Source organism: Chaetura pelagica, unplaced genomic scaffold, assembly GCF_000747805.2.
Source record: "Chaetura pelagica isolate M959 unplaced genomic scaffold, ChaPel_1.0 scaffold266, whole genome shotgun sequence".
In the NCBI taxonomy this organism is placed as follows: domain Eukaryota; kingdom Metazoa; phylum Chordata; class Aves; order Apodiformes; family Apodidae; genus Chaetura; species Chaetura pelagica.
The window spans coordinates 1,888,257-1,908,900 of NW_009953799.1; the positions used below are offsets into that span (position 1 = coordinate 1,888,257).

At 37.7% G+C, this 20,644-nt stretch overlaps 1 protein-coding gene across 2 annotated transcripts in view; it reads left to right on the forward strand.

The window, feature by feature from the left end:
* The first annotated feature begins 674 nt into the window (after positions 1 to 674).
* The window catches only part of PPP2R3B (protein phosphatase 2, regulatory subunit B'', beta), a 45,493-nt gene continuing 25,523 nt past the window's right edge, over positions 675 to 20,644 (forward strand). The window contains exon 1 of one of the 2 annotated variants that reach the window (XM_010001173.1): positions 675 to 1,022. In XM_010001173.1, coding sequence (XP_009999475.1) covers positions 675 to 1,022 — 348 coding nt within the window. Of the gene's footprint in view, positions 1,023 to 13,641; positions 13,947 to 20,644 lie in introns of those variants that run through there. The other variant, XM_010001174.1, reaches the window with a different exon arrangement.

The following is a 20,644-nucleotide window of genomic DNA, read 5'->3' on the forward strand; positions in this document are numbered from 1 at the left end:
GGAAACGTGGATGTCAAATAGATCCATTCTTAAAATGCCAAATTACTCAGTGGTGCTAAATGAGCAGGCAAATCAACTGCTGAGGAAGGGTCTTGGAGAAGGCAGGGCACCACTCGTGAGGATGCATCTTGGGCTGCAATGCGCAGTGCAAGGTCTTTAAGTAAGAAGTACAGGCTTCAAAATAGAGCCTTCAGTCTTAGCTCTACATCTTTTGACTTGAAGGCCTGCTTCTTAAATCTGAATTGTATTGTCACCAAGGCTTTGCATAAAGTGCTTAGACATTTAGTTCTTAGCAGGTTCAGTTATAAGTCTTTTCAAGGCTGATTGTCATAATAAATGTGGATTTTCTTAACACGGTTTTTGGGAATATTTGTTAGATAGCTCTGAGAAAGTCTGAGTGCAGTAGCTTTCTCTCTAATCTCCATCATTTACACAGTATTCTTGGAAAATAAATTATCCTCTGGATTTGACTCTGATTAAAGGCTTATACTTACAAAATTACTATATGTTGTTGTAGTCACATGCTAGTGTGTATGTAAGATTAAATAATAGTGGGGGTTTTTTTCAACAGGAGTCCTAGAGGCTGTGAAACACTGAAAATCGAGTGGAATAAGTAAGTTCTTGTCAAACCTCTGCTTTGAATTTAAGCCAACAAAAAGGGAAACTGGTAGAAAATGTCAGCAGGGAAAGTTCTGCAACCTGTTCTGAAAATGAAGGTGGATGAACTCTTTTTGTGCTGGTTGAGTCGGCCTGCAACTCAGCTGATACTAAAGGACTGCTTGAGAAGAGTCAAGAATGAGGAGAAAACGGAGATTGGTAATGGAGACTCAGGAAACAGTAAAAACGAGAGGCTTGCTAATAAAAATTGCAATTCCAAGCAATGCATATTAGGAGATTCCAGATTGCCTTTGATGTCTTTCAGTCCTCCTCAGCTTTCTACTACTCTTCCATTGGCAACTCCAGCCAGCACAAGGAACACTTCTAATGTCAGAGCAACACGTCGATCCTCAGGAACCAGAGTTGTAAGTTTGTTTCTTACTTATTTAGACCTGTTTGTTTGAATGTAAGAGAATTTGTGTTTGTGGTATTGGCAAATGATGTGAGTAATTCAGTGTCCTCCCAGGAGGTGTTGGGAGTGGAGTGAAGCAGTGGCACTGCACATAAAAGGTCTGTTTGTTTGTCATTAGCATTAAAGGCCATGTGGCCTAAAGTTCCAGAAGACTGTTCTTGGCTCCTTGCAGCTCTGTTATTTTTTGTAAGTCATACATGCCTGACATGTAATGAAAAGAACTGGTTTTCATTTCCAATAATTTTTCTGTCCAGAACAATATTGCCCTTGTTCCTTAAAACTGTAGAGTGGAAGGCATCTTAAAAATTCCATGCCTGGTACAGCTGATTAGATCTGATATATCCTGGTTTTAAGCTATAATGTTAAACATCCTGCAATGTTGATCTGTGTTGTAACTGATTTCTATTTTACACTTGCTTCAGTGGATGCAGCACAGGTGAGGAAAAGTCAAAACAAGTGATTATTGCTTTCTGAATATTGACTCTCTGATGCAATACAGGTAGGGCTAGTATGCATGTTCTTAAATTTCTTAACAAGCATGACCAAAGTAGAAGTTGCAGAAAAGCTGGAAATAGATTTATAATAGTTTTCAATAATGTCCTTGTGTCCACTGAGCAGTGTCTAATGGGAGAAGGACCCATATTTAGAGTGGGAGAATGAAAGAGAAATAATTGTGAAAGCCCCAACTTGGATACACAGGTCACATAGCCACTAGTAAGCAGGTGTCTTTTGTGAAATACATTTTATATTAAAAGAAAAATCTAGCATAGTATCAAATATGGTAGATGACAAAGGCTGTTTAGTTCACTAAACAGATCACAGTTGCTGGATATCTCTTGTTTAATTTTTGCCAGAGGTAACCCAGCCTGGATGTTGATGCTTCAGATGCCATGTTTTCAATAACAGACCCTTACATTTATTCACAACTAGATTGCATTAACCGTGTAAGCCCCTGTGGTTGTTTGCAGTGTTATTTTTATAACACGCTGCCTTGACTGCAAATATTCCTTTGTCTACTGATACCAGGCACTATTGTTAGTACAAGACTCAAATTTGTCTCTACTGAATCTGAATATTAACAAAGTAATTGTTTTGGTACTGCATGGTACCCTCAGTGCTTCCTTTCTAAGGAGGTCTTGGTTTGCAATAGACAATGTCCTCTGTGCGTTAATGACACCCCCGCCCCCAACCTGAGATTTTTTTAAACTTGCAGTTCAGTTCAATCGATTTTTTTTAGCCCTTTTCATAAATTGTAAAAACAAAACTGGAAAGACAATTATGTGTATGCTATTTCTGCTATGGGACTATAAATTCATATAATAAATAATACTGGTAAGTTGTAAGTGATCAATACTTCCGCTCACTTTACATACTTTGGTATCTAACTCATTTTGCTGGTCAAACCTCCTGTTGTCCCAGGGTAGCCTTCTCAGGTTGGTAAGGACAGAAGAGAGTAGAGCTGAGGATATTTAAGAATATCTGTTAGTTCTTGTCTGATAGTGGTGTGTATTGAAAGCACATACTTACCTTTTGACCAACAGGAGTAACAACGTGACTACTGTTTCATACTAAAACATTTAATCTGAGTGTTGTCTTGATTTTGTAAATATTAATTTTCAAATCTAGCTTGAAGTCCCCACTTCTTGGTTTCAAGACTGTGGTTTGTCTAGATTGGCCCTATAATAATGACTTTTATTTGATACATAATCATTAGCCAGACAGCAAGGCATGGCAATTTATTTACTTCTTTTCTCTAGGTTTGTGCCGTTATGTTTTGTGTTGTAGTGAAATGTAGGAAATTAGCAGTTTATTCTGGTATTGGATGAAAGCCAGCAAATGGTGAGTGTCCACTAGAAGTCACTGTTACTTGATGTACTTGATCTCTGATTCATGTACTGCAATTTCTCTTCATGTGTCTTGGTTGATAGCTTTGAGGAGATCCCATAAAGAAGAACTAGAAGAGATTAGTAAAGAGTAACATTCTTTACTTATTTGGAATTTTTTGTATAGTGCTAAGAGGGTTAGGTTGTTGGTTCATTGTGTTTTTTTTTTCAAGGAGTTGGGCAAGGGAAGTTTCCAAGCAATAAGAGACTTATTTATGGCTTTATTATTCAGCAGAGCTGAAGCTTCATACAAAAGCATAAATTAAATTTGGAGCCTACATCAGCTCTTAAAATAGCACAAAGAATTGCATAATTACATGTTCTGCCATGACAGTGTATTTTCTCATAGAAAGCAAAATATACCCCTTTTCCCTCTGCAGCCATAAACTACCTGCTGCCATGACAAAAGTAATGCATCTGGTTTTGTGCACTTAGTCATTGTTCATAGTTTGGGTCACAATAGTTTTACCTACCTCATTTGAGTTTAAGTAAGTTTGAGGTCCTTATCTCATTCCTAACAATGAAAGAAAATATTCCAGATAGCTTTTTTTTTTTTAAAAAAAAAAAGCACTTGTATTGTTTGTCCAGAGATACAGATTTGAATTCTAAATAGCATTGTAATAGAAAATGGTGAATGTTGATGTGCTGAACTCTGTGTGCCTGAGGGTGATATTAGGAAAGGGCTTTTAAATCCAGCCAAGTCAACTTAGGCATCTTATTAAACTTTTTCTTACTGTATACAGGAATCCTCATAATGCAGCATGCAGGCAGTAAACTCATTTTAGCAGGATATATTTTCTGTATCCCTGAAATTAATAACCACATTTGCTTATGGGTAAGGTCACTGTACATGTTTTCCTCTTTCTTAAAAATGTTCCTGCAACTTTTTTGGTAGACACTAAACAATGAAGCTGCTAACAGAAAACTGTCATCATCAGGTTATTACCAGGTAGTGAGTGCGAATGTGTAGGAAAACACATGTTCATGCTACAGTTTCTGTACTTGTTAGAAAAACATGTTTTGCAGAATGGGAAGCATTCTTGGAAGGCAAGTCTTGAAACTAGTTGGGTATATAAGCTTTAAGACCATAAACAGTAGCATTTGAGCCAAACAAGTTGATGTTCTGATGGCAACTGTTAATCATCTTAACAGTGACGTAGCTGATAGCTATTGTATTCAAGGAGATCCTTTCTCTTTTTCAGAGCTTAGCTTGTAGTTGAAGTTTGAGGGTTTTATCTAAAATTCAGAAATTGCCACCTGTTTTTGCTGAAATTTGAAATTTAGACAGAAGTCTACCATGAAAATTCATCTGCTCAGAGCAGGGGGGTTGGAACTAGATGATCTTTAAGGGCCCTTCCAACCTTAACAATTCTATGGTTATAGTGTGTTTGGTGCAAGTAAAAACAAAACAGTGTATGTCTGTGGTTGTTTTTTCCCTTTAGGGGAGATACTTCCCTTCACTTGCATGTTGTCATTGACAGTGAGGTCAGTGTCTGACTGCATCCATTGTATGAACACTGTAATTGCAAAGTTCTGGTCATCTTTGTGGTTTGTTGTTCATTTGTGATCTTTGTGATGTAAAGTGCTCACAAGCCCTCCATTCTGCAAGTAGACTTATGACTTATATTTAAAGTAACAGAATATCAGAGGCACAGATAATTCTCAACATTTAATCTTGAACATTTTATGCCTTTATACTTGCAAAGAAAGGAAATTGTAGAGCTGTAAGTTTCCAACTTGAAGAATAGCTGTTGTAACTTTCTAATAACCTTTATCACTGCTGTACATGGATTTAGGAGTGTTTCTGGCACTCTAGATTATCTTAAGCATATGGAGTATACACAATTGTACCCTGTTCATCACATTGTCAAAAATGCCAGGCCTCAAGGCCTAAAAGCTGCCGCAGGCAAGATGTTTAATCCTAACCAGCTGGTGTGCAAAGCATCTGGGGAAACAATTCACAGAATTCCCTATAGGCATTTTTTGGGGTGGTGATGCAGAGAGAATGTGATATGATCTGGAGTACTTTAAAGTTATTTTCCGTTTCTCTGTAGGGTCACCCTTTGATATAAAGGTCCCTCTTGAATTGGTTGATGTATCCTTTGGTTGATAAGCATACTGTTCCTGTTTGTTATTATAAAAACTCTATTGTCCCATATTTCTGTAAATTTTTTTTACTATTTAATTGCTGCATAGCTTTTTTTCATCACTACCATTCTTGCCAAATTTGTGTTCCCAGTTAGTGGAATCAAATTGAGTGATACAACTAGAATCTATTTTAAAGAGAGACTAAAATGAAACTTTTTAACATTGGCAGGAGATTGAGCATGATAGCAACATTTAGCAGCTGTGTGGTGGAACAAATGAGTTCTGCTGAGGACTTGAGTTAAAGGGTAGCTGGGCTTAGGCCTGCATCCTTTAGACTAGTGGCAGACTATCTGTGTTCTGCAGATGTGCAACAATTTTTTTTTGTCAGACCACCTTCTACTAGCAAGGAGAGAAAACATGTTTGTAAAATGTCAGAAAAGTAAGAGGAATCACAGTGTTTGAGTCCTGCCAGCTTTTCACTTAAGTAGTTATTAAGCTTTGTCAGCCTTGAAATTTCAATGTCTAGTCTTCAATGTTTCCTGCATCTGAGTTGCTTCCTAGGATACCCCAACGCTAGAAGCAGTGTTAAGGACCAAGTCTGGGTTATGTAAGTGTATTAGCACCAGATCACAGTGTGCAGTACTGAGGCTGGTCTAGCACATGTGCTCCCTAACTCTGTATTGTGCAAAGTTAGTGTTAATAGTGCCATAACTAAGTGGGGAGGATGGTGGACTTGGCTTCCAACTCAAGCCCGTGACCTAAAAGCAGACTGTAAATAACCTGGTATCAAACTGATGTACTTTTGTGATGATAACAGGGTACTATGACAGATGTCAGCACTAATGTGTTCACAATAAAGCTCCTTCTATGGTGCCAACAAAGGAGGGACAGCCAGAAGTTCATATTAAGGTCTGGAAGAGTGCAGTTATAGGCGTTCCTAGAAAATCATTATTAGTTTCAAGTACAGTGAAATAATAGTAGTCAGCATAAGCAGCAATGGTAGTATGTTGTGTTATTATTCTTAAGCTTTGCTGGGTGGAATAGTTGGGAATAGAAGAATCATTACCCTGATTAGAGAGCCAGCTATTCATTTTATGTATAAATGAGAAACAGTTATTCACTGTTGTAGCTTTTTGATAGTGGGCTTTATTCTAGCTGGGTTTTGTACCCTGGGACATAAATGCTGTGTTTTTCTTAGAAGTAGTATTCATTCTTTTTACACACTGTTCTTTGTTAGAATCCAATAGTGATCTCTTGTCCTCTTTCAAAGTGGCAGTTGCACTTGAAAGAGAAGATATTTCTGTCCTCCTCAACTTGTAAATATTTCTTATATTCTGCATCCAATCGTCAGAGGTTTTGGCATTTTGAGTGTTGAAAAATCAAGTTCAGAATTTATACATGGCTTTCTTCAAATTTAACATTCATCTGGATCCTGACACAGGACAAAATCAATAATTTGGATGAAATTTATTAATCACAGGCACTCTCTCCTATGTAAGTAACTGTCACGTAAAAGCAAATACACAAAATAAATTCATAGCTGGACAAAATCATTACTTCCAGTTGCTTCTCTATGCCCAGTCTTTCAAAACATTTAAGCTTAATTATAGCTTTACAGCAGTCATTTAAACAGTTCACTCTTTTAACAGGTGGCCAGTCTAGGAGGAAATTAGATATTGATATAGAGGAGATGGCTTTCTTTTTTTCCTTCAGTGATGTTGGAGAACACCATCTTACATTTTTGAGTCTCCACATGTCTTACACTTACTCAGTCAGCAAAAACTAAGCTTGAGGCCAAAATTATGTATGGGCTTATTTCAGTACAAAACTATTAATGCTGTTCATCCAATGGACTAGTTTCTACACTTGTAGACCTAGTCAACGCACACGATTTTCCAGCGAGTAGTGAAAAATCTACAAAATACCACCGGTAATATCTTATGGCTGATTGTTGCCAATTGAGGCTTTGCACGCTCAGCTATCCTGAAAAAATCAATTAAAATTAGGCCACCCGGGTAGTTGCATTGATTTGAGAAGATACCAATTAAGTGCTCTCATTTGCTTTCTGAAGTCCACAACAAATGGTTACTAAACTTAATCTTCTAACTGTGGTATAATATGTAAATAACTCCTTTGTGTTGGATTAGTGTGGTGTTCTTCAAGTTAACCAGATGGTACTAGTGTCTTGATAGGTAAGATTAGTTTGTATTTTGTGGACAACATACAATTCAATACGGGTCCATAGAAAGCTAATCAGTGATCAAGTACTCTTGTACTTCATGTTAGATGTGCCCCTTTTGCATAGCAGTCACTGTTTTCTATGAAAAGTAGCTAGAAACTGTAGAGCCATCCATATACCATGTCTTGACCACAGGTACTTGTAGGGATAATGGACTCTTAGGGCTGTTGGAATATATGCTTATATAACCTTATGCATACTGCTTAGTTTCATTTCATATGGAACTAGTCTCACGTTTTTGTTCTATACAAATCTTACTAGAAACTAACTGATTTCAGACAACAAATGAGAAGTTGGGAGCCTACTAGGAGACTCACAACACTGGTAAAAACTTGTTTGCAAGGAGGATGCAGGGAAAGATCTTATGAGTGATGACAAGGGAAACACTGCAAAATATCATTAAAATGGAGTTGTAAATGTGTCCACTGTGAATAAGGTTCAGTTGGACCTTCTTGACATTATCTTGACAAAAGAAGGCTTGTAGGGCTTATGAAATGGCTTGACTTGATCTGTCTTTACAATTCACAGAAGCAAGAGAACAGTTTCTGAACAGTTTTATTGCTTTAGAGGCTAGATTTCTATTTAACAGTTAATATTCTAGATTTTGTAAACGTTCTTACGAGATACGAACATCACTCATGTAGGAAATAATCCTCATCCTTGTGACATACTTCACTGACTAAGAAATAAAGCAAACTACCTGAAATTAAGTGATGTTGGAAGCACTTACTAGGCTAGACTCTTCTTGTTTCCCCATGTACTGGTAGTCTGCATGATAGTCACCACTTACAGCAAATAGTCTTTAAAAGTCTGTTCTAACTTAAGATTTTTAAAAAAGATCACCACATTAGTTGTCTTACTTGCTGTTAACACACTGAAGAATACCTTCTGCAATTTTGACTACTTGACTTATTTATCAAATTTAAGCTTTGTATATTAGAAAAATCCTATTTAGAAATAAATAGTTTAGAGTATTTATAATTTACATCAAGACTTCCAGGGATGGAGAGTGGTGGAAACTGCTAGTGGAGAGTACTGTTGCTGTTCTGACAATATAATTGTGTTGTCATACCTCTGTAAGTTGTCGTATTGCTAAAGTTTCATTTCTTCACCCATAACGGTTGCCCCTTTAGTTATCATACCAGAATCACAGAATGGTTGGGGTTGGAAGGAATCTTAAAGATCATCTAGTTACAGCCCTTCTGCATGGGCAGGTACACCTCCCACTAGACCAGGTTGCCCCATCCAACCTGGCTGGAGGTGTCCACAACTTCCCTGGGTAATCTGTTCCAGCATCTCACCACCCTCATAGTGAATAATTTCTTTCTAATATCTAGCCTAAAACTACCTTCTTCCAGTTTAAATTCATTAGTCCTTGTCCTTTTGTTGCACACCCATGTAAAAAGTCTTCCCTGGCTTTCCTGTAGGGCCCCTTCAGATACTGGAAGGCCACTATAAGGTCTCCCTGAAGCCTTCCCTTCTCCAGGCTGAACAACCCCAACTCTCTCAGCCTGGCTTCATAGGAGAGGCACTCCAGCCCTCTGATCATCTTTGTGGCCCTTCTCTGGACTTGTTCCAACTGCTCCATGTCTTTTTTGTGCTAGAGGCTCCAGAAGTGGACACGGTACTCCAGGTGGGGCTTATTTCAGGAGGCTATTGGGGGGTTTGGGAAATGAAAATAAAAGTCAGTATTTGTGAATTTTGTATTAAAAATCAGTATCAGTGCATTTCCCTCCCCAGTCACAAGTAGGTCACCTTGTCAAAATATGTTAATATTCTTGATTGCTTAGGCAGTTAAATGCACAAAAAGCAGATTTTCATTTTTTGCTGCTTTCTTTTTATTCTTCATTTTCTTATTCTTGTAGACATTTCATGTTTTACAGTACCCTCTCTACAAAAATTCAAGGTCAGTAAATCTTGCTGTGTACTGTAGTCTCCTGAGAAGGGTATGTTTTGCTTAATTCTAATAGTAATGTAACATAACACAATTGGACAACTGAGAATTTAGTCCATTGCTCTAAAGAGGTTTTCCCCTGCAAAGGTCTATTTGAAGACTTGAGAGGAAGTCTTAGAACTCTTTCCAAAGTAAAGCACTGTCATTTTTCATTCAGTTAGGCTGTGTCAACGCTTGCATTGCTATATATAGCATTAAGCAGAAAGGTACTGCAGGTGCTACCAAGCCTACCTGAGTGGTGTTTTCTCACTTTGTGGATCATAAAATCAAATCTGACCCAAGGTGAACATAACCTTCTGATCTTTCCCCTTGGTACCTTGAAAACTGCTGTTAGAACAATGAGCCAGAGGCTACGACTGGTCTTCAGTAGTTAAGATCTACAGACTACAGTAAATAACAATGTAAAATCTGCTCAACGAGCATTTGTTTACTGAAGTGCCATGTCACTTGTGTCTACTATTATGCAATGCATTTTGCAGAAGTTGGGTTAGGTTCATTGGAAGTTCAGTCTGACTGTGGGGCCTTTAAGGAGTTAGGAACCAATTAATTATCAAATGCCTAATATTTATGCAAATATTGGGGCATATCTAGTTCCAGCATCTTCGAGTATATCAAAGGCCAGGTGGGGACTATCTGGTCTAGAAATAACTCTTGATAATATTACATAATGGTGATAATCTAGTCCCAAACTTCTGTGAAGACTGAGGAAACCAAAACAAAACAACCTTTCATGGTATTTTGTATTGTATCCATGTTCTCTTAGTCTAACAAATAATTGCTGCTTTCGTTTGTCTGTCTTTGGTTATATTTATGCAATTTCTTCGTTGTCCTTCCTACCTCACAGTAGCTGTGTTTTTTCCTTAACATCATTAGCTGCATGGCTTTTATTTCTGTAGATCTTCTTTAACTATTTGCTTGAACTAGTACTGCCTTTTTTCCATTTTAAATATCTGAAATATCTTTAGTGTTAACTTAGTCCTGCTGTTTCCTCTTTTTTTCTACATTGAGAAAACTGCTACTTTGCTTTAGTTATCTTCTCTTAACTTCTCCATTCTCCTTCTCACTAGCCAGTTACTTTTGGGAAGGGTTACTAGTAGAGATATGGCAGTACTCTTTCCGTGGTTAACCCAGGTGCCTCTGATTTCTGCAGCATCACAGGCTGAGGCTTTATATTAGGTTGCACACTGTTCCCAGTGGTCTTGCTCATTCATCCTTATGTAAGCATACTCCAAAGGCCAAACAGGCTTTCTGTCATCTTGGTTCACATGTTACTTGGTTGAAGTCTGGACCCCAGTAACTAAAAGCTTTGTATGGCTTAATACATCTTATTATATATTTAGCTTACTTTCTTGGAAGCTTACTGTAATGCTTGAATACTTTTTTCGCAAAGAGTTGAAGTTGATTCCCCATAATCTCTTAAGACTTTAAATCTACTGTCAGTATATGCTGCTGATAAGAAGTTGCATTTTTGTAGGCAAATTCTTTGTTTTTTGAGGTATTCTTCAGATTTCTATTTCTTCCTTTCTACCCAAAGTATTAGCGATCCTCATCTTTGTCTCCCTCTAATACTTTTGTGTTCAAGCCACACAAATATTGCACAGCTGCTGTGTATGTTCAGAGCTCTGTTAAAGTGGTAAACTCTTTAACCACAGTCCCTTGAGCCAGATCCATTCATAGTGTGTATCTTTAGCTTTGGAAGGAAGCTCTGAGCATGCATCTTCCCTGCTGTTTATCTAGCTAATAATAAGCTGCCAGGATACTTGAACAGCTTGATGGCTGGCATCCAGCCCTTCACCCAGGAAAGGAGTTTGCCATAGCTTTCACTGGAGACAATTCAGATTTAGAATAAATGTAACACTATACCTGAATGCTCCTAGTTCAATCTGGAGGGAAGCTGACCTTCCCTTTCCCCTCTGGCTAATTCACGACTGAAAAGGTTAAAATAAATCTTGGGGGGTTCTTGACCAAATTGCTTTACGAATTAGTATATCTCCTTAAATGTGGCAATACAAAACCCTTTTCCACTCATAAGGTGAAAAGGAAGTGATTAATAGCTGCCAGTGTATTTACCTCTCACAATGTATTGCAACTAAATGTATAATTGCATGTACATACTTCACCTGTGAGCTTTTAACAAGTATGCTGCATACAGGTGTGTAAACCACCACTAGGTTTGAAACAAGCTAGTGACAATAGTGCTAAAACAATATTGGGCTAACAGTGGGATTGACTTAACATCTACGTCAGACAGTGAAGCAATACTTTGAAAACAAAATACAGAATATTCAAAATACTGAACATCATAGGCTAGTTAAGGGGTAATGGACTCTGAGCTCCCATTTGGAAAAAGGAAAGATCTGTAACTCTTTCCAAAATGGAGTTCAGAACACTGATTCTTATTGAGGCTTCTTCAGCAGGTTCAAGTGTCTGTCTTTGAGATTAGCTTTCCATTTGGCAATCATTCATCTTACTGACATCCTACAGTCACCTCAAACAAGACTGTGAATGTAGTAGTGAATAGTAGTTCATCACCTGGTGAAAAGGGGTGAACATAGAAAGTAATTTAGGCGAGAAGATAACTTTTCTTATTAAAGAAGCCTATTTTGCCTAACCTCAAATGCAGTCCACCTTGCAATACCCCTTTTAGACCCAAGATATCTGGGGAAGGTCAGGAAGGTTGTATCTGTTGCCAGAGTAGGATTCTTCTACTCCCAACACCTCAAGTTTGTCTGAAGTTCCAGACATGCTTCTGTTTTGTGCTGCATGCCCAGCTCCCTGCTAGCTTCCCTGTGGCTTAAGGGTTATCACAGGTTAGCTGATTTGATCTTCCTAAAAGACAGTGAGTGACAGCCAGTTTTGCTAGATGCAGTTTGGTAGTCTGATCATGCCAAGCACAACATGTCTGACTCTTGCCTTGTCTGTTCCTTTCTTGTTCTGCTGCTTTGGAAAGAAGTATCTTCATAACCAGTTGCAATAAAGAAGCAGGTGGGGGAAAATGGGTGCTAAATTAAAAACAAGAAAACGGGCTTTTTGTCATTATTTGCTTTGTGATAAACCGAAAAGGACAAATCATGTTTTACTAGTACTTCTTAATCTTATGAGGATATTTACTGTGGGGTTTTAATATATTGTTACATGACAGAATGGCTATGAATGGATGAATAGGGCTAAAGATTATAGATAACACAGCATGTGGGTAAGACAATACCATTCAGTAAGAGGAATCTTGAACTTAGTTATAAAAGAGTTGGTTTAGTGTTTCTTGGGCTGTATACATCTTTGTGTCATCAAGAAAGTGTCCTAGTTTAAAAACATGAGTGATGAAAACAGAGTAAGGCTGGACAGATCTTTCCTTTTATGCCGTTATGTGCATGACAAGGTGCAGATAATAAATGGGCAACATACCCATATCTTAGAGAATTTGGGGGTGCTTAGAATGTTCACAGCTTGAACTGGAAGAGCAAGACTTCCCATACCTATAGCTATAATGATGATATTTGAAAAAACTTCATCACAATAGTAGCTTTTGTGCTAATTTAGTTATCAGATAATATATCTAAGACTGTAGAGAAGGGAAGGACAGAAGGTCACTTCAATTTCCCAACAAGCTTATCAGATGTATGTTTCTCTGAATGAGATTGCTGTGGACTAAACACCCCCATCCTTTCCCCCCCAAACATGTATTTGAGGTTCAATAAAACAAAAATGAAGTAGAATGGTAGCTGACTCTAACTTCAGTGCTACTGTATATGTGTCACATTCAATCTACTAGGTGGATATTAAGGTTTATAAGACTCCTATAAAAGACTCCTGTCAACTTTTTTCATATTTTGTTATGACATCGATATTTCTAATGTAGCTTTTCTGTAAAGCATAATTTAATTATGGGAACATTTACCTCATTTCTGCTACTGCTTTCTGCCTTAGCATTTGGAAGACTAGATTCTTACAATAAAGTAACTTAGATCTAGGTTAATGTAAAAAACCACTATTTCGTGGAGCTGTGAGCCACTCTGAAAGTCTATCTGCAGCTTTTTCTGTTGTTGTCTTCATTTTCCCAGTGTAATAGGGCTCCTGGTAAAAGGCTGAAGAGTTTAAAAGGATTTTAATTGCTGTGTAATAAGCCTTATCCTTCAGTGAGATACTTCGTTGAAGCTAGACAGTGAGTGTTTTGTGACAGAGGGAAAAGCTGAGGGGGATGGGAGGAGGAGAAAGCTACAAAATGACCACGGCTGGCCTCTCTGCATTCCTGTGAGGCTTGCTTTTTTAAAATTGGAATCTGCTTTTATAGATGCTCCTCCAAACAGGTTTGTTTTTTCCATACTGTCCCATTTAGACTTTGGAATGCATGTATGAAAGGGCAGGCCCCCGAAGTGACTTTCCAATCTGTTTTTTGCAATTCCAGCCAAGTTCCCTTTAATGTATGGAGCAGGCGAAGTTAAGCTGACTCTTATAATATCACAGAACTCGGGCGCAGCTGCTGCTTTAAGTGGCACTGTGTGATAATACAACAGCTCTGCTATTTACTGGGACTGAAGTGCCTGGACTGGCAAACAGAGACATTATATGAAATCCGAAAACATGAGGATAAAGGAGATTTCTTTGCGGCAAGATCCTGATCTGAGAAAGGAGTTGGCATTGCTAGCTCGAGGATGTGATTTTGTTTTACCTTCTAGATTCAAGAAGAGACTGAAAGCTTTTCAGCAGGTTCAGGTTTGTCTTTTTGTTCTTATACAATGAAGTTATTGTTGTCAGTTGTATCTTCGCAGCCATGCAAACTGCAGGAAATACATGGAAGTTCTTCCCAAACTAGCAAGGTTTTGATAGTCTGTTCCATATACAATGATTTCTTATGTGTTTTAGAAAACTGTGCGTGGTAGCTTTCTGCATACAAAAAATGAGGAGAGTTTACTGAAGCAAGTAACAAAGTGTGATTTATGCACAGAGGCATATGCAGTGAAAATTTGGTGTGCTTGATGCCATTAGACTTCTAAAGACTGTCTTCTTTATACTTCATAATCTGCATGCATTTCCACAGGAGTTTAAATTTACCTTTTATTGGACATACAAAATACACTGAAATAAGTTGTAACTTTACTAACTCAAATACAGTATGTTAGAAGGTGCTTTCATACTTACATGACGATACTGAATTCCTTTAGATTATGTTTATTTTGGACTGCTGTCTTGCAGCAGTGAGTTAAATCCACCATTTTAAAGTGAGCTCAAAATTGAAAACGGAATAATTTCAAGTGCCTATTTAGTAGGAAAGCTCATAGTAAATGTTCAAAGAGATTATATTATGGGGGAAAACCTACAACTGGTTTATTGGAAAAACTGAAAGTTGGTATTTCCTAGCACACTTTCCTTTAAGATTTTTGGTAGTATGCAAAAGCATTCACTTTGTCCTTACCTCACCCATATTTCTAATACATGTACTATGAATTAGAACCATCAGTGACTGTATGTGTGACTTTTTTTTCCATTTTGTAATTATAGAAAGTTTAGCAGTCAAATAAAAATTAGATTATTTTAGGATTTCTGGGGTTTAAAATAATTCTAAATATAGCTTGCTACTTAATTTTGAATTGAGTGCACCAGTGTCCCTTTCAGGTGACCTTCAAGAGAGGGCCATAAAGCCCTATGACCCTAAAAAAGTGTTAACCTTCTGTCTTCTGTATTATCAATTCTAATTTGTTTCAGCTGATCTGTATAAGCAATGTTTATTCCTTTGTGCAGAGTGCTAGTGCTGAGCCTGCTGTTCTATGCCATACAGCATAAACTTATGAATGAAAGGATTTTAACTTGAATCTTCCAGGCTGATGACATAAAACAGGCTGGAGACAGAGAAGGGAATATGGTCACTAGATACACCAGGTGAAAAAAAAAAACCAAACTAAAACTATCTTAGTTACTAAATAGTAGCAGTACCAGTTAATATTTAGGCACCTCAAAGCATGAGGCAAGTTTAGTCTAGTCATAGCATCCTGTTGTAAACAAACACACTATTACCTTGTGTGGTGCCCCTTGACTTGATCTGTCTTTCATCCAGTGATAATTGGATCACTTGCACTTTTGCAGGGCTTTTTTTTATGTTGAGTTAGAAGACTTCTCATTGTAGTATGGTATCGCATATGTACAAGCAACTAAGTACTTAGGAAACAGCTTGTCTAATTTGTAGAGGTTTTTCCTGTTTTAGCATACTGCTGACTATAAATGTACAATGCAGGCAACAAACAACTTCTCATTTCTAACCAGGCTTGTGTGGCAATTATAGAATGATGTATGTTAAACCATGTATTACATTACAGACAAAATTCTGTGGGCAAAACAGTCTCAGTAGGAGTCTAAAACTAAAATCTGACTCAGTTTGATAGAAAGTATTTTATACGAGGTTCCTTTTTAAATGATACTTCATTTCAACTTTGTTCCTTTAAGGAGACATTTTTGAAAATACCTTAAAAAACCAAAATGTGAGTGCTGATAACTTTTGGTATAGAAAAAGATGGCAATTCTTTATTTGACATTTCATGTCAATGTCATTTTCCAGTTGTCCTCATGGGTTAAGTGCATTTCAAAGAATCATCTGTATAATCATTGAAGAAATGTTATGTTGATATTAGACTGCTTAAGGCTTTTGTAGAATAACTTGAAAAAAATTCTCATTTCAGTTGCTAAACTCTAATGCATTCAAGTTTACAACCTCCTGAACCAGTATAATATTACCTTTCAGACAGAACAAATCAGAAATATGATGTAAAATTACAATGCTAAAATGAAGCAGAAAAGGAATCTGCTCTGTTTTTCTATACTTTTCTCAGGATTTTTCATAACTGCAGTTTCTGTAACTTGTTAAACAAGTGGCAGATTGTCCTTAACAGGTTTGGTGCTATTAAAGCTATCCTTTTGAAATAAAAAAGAAATTGTAGTTGTAGTGGATGGTGAGACTGTGTAGCTCAACATCTGCTTTGAGGTGGATTGGAGCGACTGGATCTTCCACAGGTTCTAGGAATACTAAGGCAGTGGCTTTTTGCCATAGAGCCATGTAAGTAATCTGTGTAGGTAATTCCCTGCGTTTTGGAAGGGGTTGGTCCTTGGAGTGTAGCAAATCAAGTTTCATAAAAATCTTTAAATAGACAAGCAGTGGTGAGGTGGGTGGCTCTGAAAAATGGTGAACAGGCTGCATAAAACTCAGTAGAACTTCAGTCTGTCTTCTCCCAGTGCTGATTGTAAGAAAGACCTTTCTTAAATAATTGAACACCTACATAATATAGTGAACTGACAATGCAGCACTTGAAGAGTCACTGTGTCCCATCTTGCTCATCAGTTTCTCTGAAATTTTGGAGGGAGATGAAACTATCGCTATGTCAAATGTACTGGCGACTTAAACTGAAAGGCTTATGTGCTGATTGCTGAGCAGCCAACAGCTGGTGACATCCCTACCTGTCAGAGCTAGAATATAAGCAGCATCATTACCCAGGCAACGTGAGGAAAATGTCTGAAGTTGGGAACAAAACCCTAACACAATAAAATACATCTAAGTACAGTGAAATGCTTATACCCACGTAATTCATTGTTAACTGAACTAGGGAAGTATCTATTATTTGCTACTTAGAGCCCATACAATGTTACATGACAGTTAGAACTAAACTTTTATTTGACTTTAAGAAAAATCTAGTTTTAACTTGTGCTGAATGTGATAACTTCCACTACAAAAAAAATTTGGCCTAAATCTTGGATTAATCCGCTGAACATCAGTGCCTAAACCAATTGCTGGTGTATTTTCTGATACTTTAACTCTACCATAATTTTATTTGCTGTTACCACTTAGTAATTCCTGTAGTTGTACACATCACACTTCAGTGTGGAAATGGAGAACTACTGGTTCCATGGCCACCTGTTAATGATACTAAATGCTGCTTGTGCATGCTATTTATGTCAGCTGTATGAGAACTATTTCTTCCACTTTGGCAATGCCTCACAAGATTGGCTTTCCTTCTGAGTGAAGTAAGCTTAGATATGAGTGCCTCTGGATCACTTTTGCACTCACCTGTTACTAAAATGCTTCATAAATGCTTGTGGCACATTCAAGACAGCAATGAATACAGAGCCTGTGGGTGCTAATGTGTGCTGGAGTGGTGTATGGTTGTGTTGTAGTGTGGTGATTCTTACAGTCATGAAGATAACCTTCCCATTTTTGAGGTAAAAAGTATCTAAACTTTTAAGTAGGACAGTTAGTTTTACAGCTAAAGTCACAGAAGTATACTGTGTAAAAGTTAGAGGTCTCTCACAGGCCAGCTTTCCTATTAGCATCAATTCTCTAACATAATTTGGAGACCTTTTAACACCACAGAGGGAGGACTCAATATCCATTTTTACATAACAGTTTTACATCAGATACACAAATGCTCTTCTAAAGAACAAAATCCAAGTGCTTGCAGGGGAGAGCAGGAAGGGAATAGAAATCTCATTCTGACTGTAGCTAACAGTTATATCTGACGCTAGTTTGCTAATAAAATGTCAATTTTCTGGAGCAGATGCCAGGATGTAAAGTAAAATGAGAACATATAAACTGCCTGCTGAGATTGGCTAGGTGAGATGAAAGGTTTTCCTTAAATGGTCCCTTGCTAATGGATTGTGAGGTCTTAAGCTCTAGCCTCTTGAAGGAAGCTATAAGCAAACTTCAACAGAGACTCTAGTTTGAACTTAAAATGTATTGGCTGCCCTGTGGTAGCAACTTCTTTACCTGCTCATGACTGATTATAAATTCCTGCAACTTTGTCCTGTTTCTGTAGAAAAGCCAGTAGAGTGCAAGTTTAATCTCTATCTTACTTTACTTGCATACGTGATTCAGGAGTCTAGATATCAGTTCCCTCTGCAGCTAAGTTTGGGTTTTTTTGTCCCAGCATTTCAGACATTGAGGAGTTCCATTTCATTTATTTTTCCTCTCAAAGAAAAATTTCACTGACCTTTTCTCCATTTAACATACTTCCCATAACTTTACAATCGCTAATGCTACTAACAGTGGATGTGTTCTATGACTGTTGATGATAGTGCTTTCTCTCCTAGAAAACCTGAAACAGTTTGGTACATCTTCATATCAAGCATCCTTCAACTTTTACAGGATCAGAGGGATATGAGATTGTTTTCGCAATGTCCAAATCAGAATTTGTTGGGGTGTTGCCAGACAAGAAGTTGGCAGAATACTTGCTCCAACTGTTGACTGCAGCTCAGTAACAAGGCTGAGCTTGTTGACTTTTTTCTGGTTAAAATGGATTTTTCCCAAGCTCCATTGAATTGAGTGATTTTAACTTGTTTTGTTGTAAACAGAGAAGGATGAGAAGCTATTGCAGAGTTTAAGAATTTAGTGGATGTCTGTCTTAGTCCTGTTAGTTACTTTTGATATTGAACTGATGGCCTGTCCTGACAAGGGCTGTTTTCTGTAGACAAATGTTAGAATTGCCTCAGGTAAGTGACTGTCAGCTTTTCCCCCATTAAAATGATGTTTAGGTTAGTTGTGACTTCTTCGCACATAGTGAGTCCCAGTGTGGTCCACTGACTGTGTGCAATCAAATGATTATGTACCAAGAATCTTACCAGCTTGTCTCCTGAAAACATTTGGGGTGACAGGATAATACTGGTAAAGAATAGGAATACTGATTTATTGGAGTATTTTCCAAGAAAGTTGCAACTATGTGACAAAACGGGTATACTAGTGGCTGGATACTGATTTGACATGATTCATAAAATGGAGGCTGTTTGACAACAGCTCACAGCAAATTACTAATATTTTTGCACCACTTCTGTCTTAACACAAAATGTAGAAGTTGTCTTTCACAGGGTAGATTTTTCTGAAGAATTTTGCTTTTTTTCCATTTTAGAATCTGTACCTTTTTCCTTTTGTGACTCTGCAGAGCAGGTGAAGAACACAAAGGGTATTTTCACTGGTCAGTCACAGCAAACTGCTACAGGATCCTACCTCTAAAGTTTGTGGTTAAAAGTTTTGTTAGTAAATAAAGCAAGTAGACATACATGTAATATGCAAAGGTCTCTTACACACATAGCTTTGGCAGGGAGGTAACTGCCTTTTCTTTTTTCCATTTCACCCTTACCCTGGGGCGTTTCTGAATAAATCATTAATCTCCAACCTGCATAACTAGAACTTTGTTTTTGCTGAAGCTCTATAACTCTACAAAACCCCAAAAGTATGCAGCCATGTTTGGAGGGGTTTCTGCATTAGTAATGCATTTGTAAATGGCATCCTCCAGTTCCCAAGAGGATTGCAGGTCTAGGTCATCTATACCAAGCTCTAAACCAGGAGAATCCTGATATTTCCAAAATTACAGAGTTGTAGAACATGGGTAAGAACTGTTAACACAGCCTGTATATGTTACTGAAAGTGAGGAGATTGACAACTGTGTGCAATAATGGATAGGGATCATACAGAAAAGTGATTTTACTGTATCTCAGATGGAGATCTCAGTCTTCAGTGAAAAACAATGGTTTACCATTTTAAAGTTTTCCTGTGTTTACCTGTTTCTTACATGCACCTTTCCATTCAGTGGTTTTTCTCTTGAGGCTCATTTTGGCTGTTTAAATACATCTTACTTAAATTAAAGGGAAAAAGTCTTACTGATATCAAAAGTAATTGAAATAATTCTTTAAGCTTTAGTAAGTCTTAAGAGTATCCAGTGATAGCCATTACCACAGCAATTTCACTTTAACCTCAGTGGGATGCTTCTTTCCCTGACTGTCATGCAATTAACAATAACTTGCTGAACTCCTTCTTACTCTGCTGTCTTGAGGCTTTAAATATGGGCAGAAGTTAGCTTCAGGTAGCAAACAATGAACAAAATCAGAGGTTACCATACAAACAGTGTTTCAGTGCTAAAATAGACCTGAATTCAAGTTGGTTAAGAAGTTGAATTTTCCAACATTAAATTGTAAAATTAATGTAGATTCCTATTTGAGCCACTTGGTAGCTAGAGACACTCTCAAAGGATTGATCAGCTGTTGAGGTTGATATTTGCTGTCAATGTGGACCATGTTACTAACGAGTTACTGCTTTAAAGATACAGTAGAATTTGATACCAAGTGGTTAAAAAAAACACCAAAAAAATTCACAAATAAACTTGGCACTGGTGAGGTCACACCTCTAATATGGTGTTCAGTTTCGGGCCCTCACTACAAGATGAGCACTGAGGTGCTGGGGGCATGTCCAAAGAAGGGCAGCAAAGTTGGTGAAGGGTCTAAGGCACAAATCTTATGAAGAGCAAGTAGCTGAGGGAACTGGGGTTGTTTAGCCTGGAGAAAAGGAGGCTGAGGGGTGACCTTATCACTCTACACCTACTTGAAAGGAGCTTGGAATGAGGTGGGCGTTGGTTTCTTCTTCCAAGTAACAGGTGATAGAA